General features: G+C 38.7%; 1 protein-coding gene across 2 annotated transcripts in view; it reads right to left on the reverse strand.

The window, feature by feature from the left end:
• Positions 1 to 286: 286 nt before the first annotated feature.
• The window catches only part of LOC107678526 (eukaryotic translation initiation factor 5-like), a 10,453-nt gene continuing 8,196 nt past the window's right edge, over positions 287 to 2,543 (reverse strand). For both annotated transcript variants that reach the window (XM_016473800.1, XM_016473801.1), the window contains 4 exons: positions 2,217 to 2,378; positions 1,460 to 1,624; positions 1,221 to 1,364; positions 287 to 765 (listed from right to left, as the gene is read on the reverse strand). In XM_016473800.1, coding sequence (XP_016329286.1) covers positions 670 to 765; positions 1,221 to 1,364; positions 1,460 to 1,624; positions 2,217 to 2,378 — 567 coding nt within the window. In that variant the 3' untranslated portion in view covers positions 287 to 669. The remainder of the gene's footprint in view (positions 766 to 1,220; positions 1,365 to 1,459; positions 1,625 to 2,216; positions 2,379 to 2,543) is intronic.

Here is a 2,543-nt window from a genome sequence, read left to right on the forward strand (position 1 = left end):
TATCAATGAAAAATATGTCGTACGGAATCCCACCTAGACTGTGTGACTGGGGAGCTGCTCGTGCTTTTTTTTTTTTTAAGCCAATCAGAAATGCTCTTTGCACATTTGGGGAATGCACATTATTTTGAAGGCAGTGATTTGGTGAGAAGGCATGTGGTTGAAGCAACAGGGGTCTTCTATATTAGCTGCCACCCCTGAAGTAAAGGGAGTGGTGAAATCAAGCGATGCCAAAATGGACAGATCTATATTGCTTACTCCTGTTATTTACACTTATATCACTGTTATTCCTGTTTATTTCATGTATTCCGTTATACAGACTCAAGTTACAACCCTAAGTTAAGAAAACAAAATCATCTTATGTACAGCAAAAACCTTTATTTCATGATTTCAAGAAAAAACAAAAAAAGAATCAGATGTGCAACATAAGCAACCCCATGAATCAATTGCTCAATACAAAATTGCTCAATACAGACAAAGCACAAAAGTTCTTATTACATCAGCAAGTCAATGAAAGAGCTATATTAAAACCATTCTCATAAATCAAATATAAGGAGAAAGTGGGACAAAACAAGACGGGCTAAACAGGAGGCCACTGTGATCCATTTCATCAAGAGGAACAGGAAGTAGCAAGGTTCCAAGATGGCAGCTGCTGTTTCACTTGTCATTTCTTTAAATGGCATCTATATCAAGGTCGTCATCCTCTTCTGCTTTCTCAGGCTGAACAGTCTCCACCTTCAGCTCTCGTGCAGAGGAAGAGTACACAACCTAAAGGCCAAAAACAGTTCAAATGAGAAAGATGAAGAATCAGAATATCACATAAGCCAGCACAAGTCTCTAAAACACGCTTTAATTCTTGCCCAGAGAAGACTAATGTAATTACACTAATTACAGTCCCAGGGCTCCTGCTGACAGTTAAATTATAAAGCTGTTTCTCTAATTAACTACTACATAACCCTGTGTGTGGCGTGTGTAAGGTCTATAGTTTGTCAGTTTTAAAAAAGTGGCAATTATATTTTCTCCCCTGGTTTTAATTGTTGATACAACAGCTACACTACATTGTTGAGAAAAGGCTGAGGTCTGAGAAACTGCTAATCCTTCCTGAGATAAATCATGCAGCTATAGCTGGATAAAGGGACTTTTGTCCAATCTGCTCATGAATAAATTGAGCTAATCCAATAGTTTCCAACTGAAAAAAAAAAAAAAAAAGTGCAAGAAATTACCTCAACATTCTCATCATCTTCCTCCTCCTCCTCTGCCTCACTCCCCTCACTCTCCTCCTCTGCCTCCTTCAGCCATTTGACAAAGGGAGCTGCCTTGGCATGGATCTCCTTGGCCAGCTCCTTGGAAACATACTTCTTGGAAACCTTAGAACAAAACACATCGTATATTGTTCAAGATTAATAGTTCATGACCCTGATGTTATAAAATGCTCGTAATCCAAATGATGAGTAGGTTGTACCTTCTCTGCCCATGTGAGGATGACATCCTCCTCCAGCAGGTCTGCATCATAGAAGTCTTTGAGAATGATGGGCACTCGTGGCAGCAGTTGACTTTGATGAAGCTTCACCAGACACTCAAAGCCTCCCAGAAGATACTTCTGAGCTTTCTTATCATTGTGGCAGAACTACAGGAAAAGGAGGATTTTGCACTTTCAGTAGTGATCATATGGTAAAAATATGTACATTTATGAATCAAAAGCACTTTATTTGTTATCTTTTGCAGAACCAGTAGATCATTTAAATGGCTTCAACATCATTTATCTAAGCAGTGGGTGAAAAGTGGTAGATATCAAAGCTGCTCATTTATAGTCAAGACTATATTTAGCATGGCTTAACACTAGGATCATAGCTTGTCAGCAGGTCTCGGTGTCCTGCTATAAATACTCATCTATCACTAGGCCCAGATGGAAACTTTTATTTGTATTCTCCCAATACTGATTTTGGGGCAAAATCTGCCAAATTCTGTGTGTAAAACATTAAATGGAGCTGAAAGTACTATACTTGGCTCAAGGCACAATCAAATTAACAAAAAATAATTATTAACATAAGTGACAGGGGTGTTCCAATTCTGTGGAGATCAGCAGAATAGGGCCTTTCGCACCGCGGGAACCTTTTCATAGTACCAGAACTAACAAGAGGTCTGTACATGCAGATCCTGTGTGGCCCAGTCTACTACATTTAAAATTAAAACTGGTGATTTTTTTTTTAAACCCATACCCGCAGGAAGTGACGTTTGTATTTCTTGATCTGGTCTCTGATGTTCTCGTCAAAAAGCAGTTCGCTCAAGATAAGTGGCCCCATGGCTCTCACATCCAGCCTTTCTGCTTCAGCCAGAATCTCCTTATCAGCAGAGTCTATTGCTCCACTCTCTTTCTTTTGCTGATCAGAAAAGAGAGAGATGCTCTTCAGTTGTTTGAATTCTGGTAGCATTGACAGATCCTTGGTTATTTAAAACTATATGTTAATTTAAATCTAATAAACAGGTGCAAAGGTAAACTAGCATTCAAAATTTGGGGGTCAGTAATGTTTATATATATATATATA

The sequence above is a fragment of the Sinocyclocheilus anshuiensis genome, unplaced genomic scaffold, assembly GCF_001515605.1.
Source record: "Sinocyclocheilus anshuiensis isolate Anshui unplaced genomic scaffold, SAMN03320099.WGS_v1.1 scaffold536, whole genome shotgun sequence".
Lineage (NCBI taxonomy): Eukaryota > Metazoa > Chordata > Actinopteri > Cypriniformes > Cyprinidae > Sinocyclocheilus > Sinocyclocheilus anshuiensis.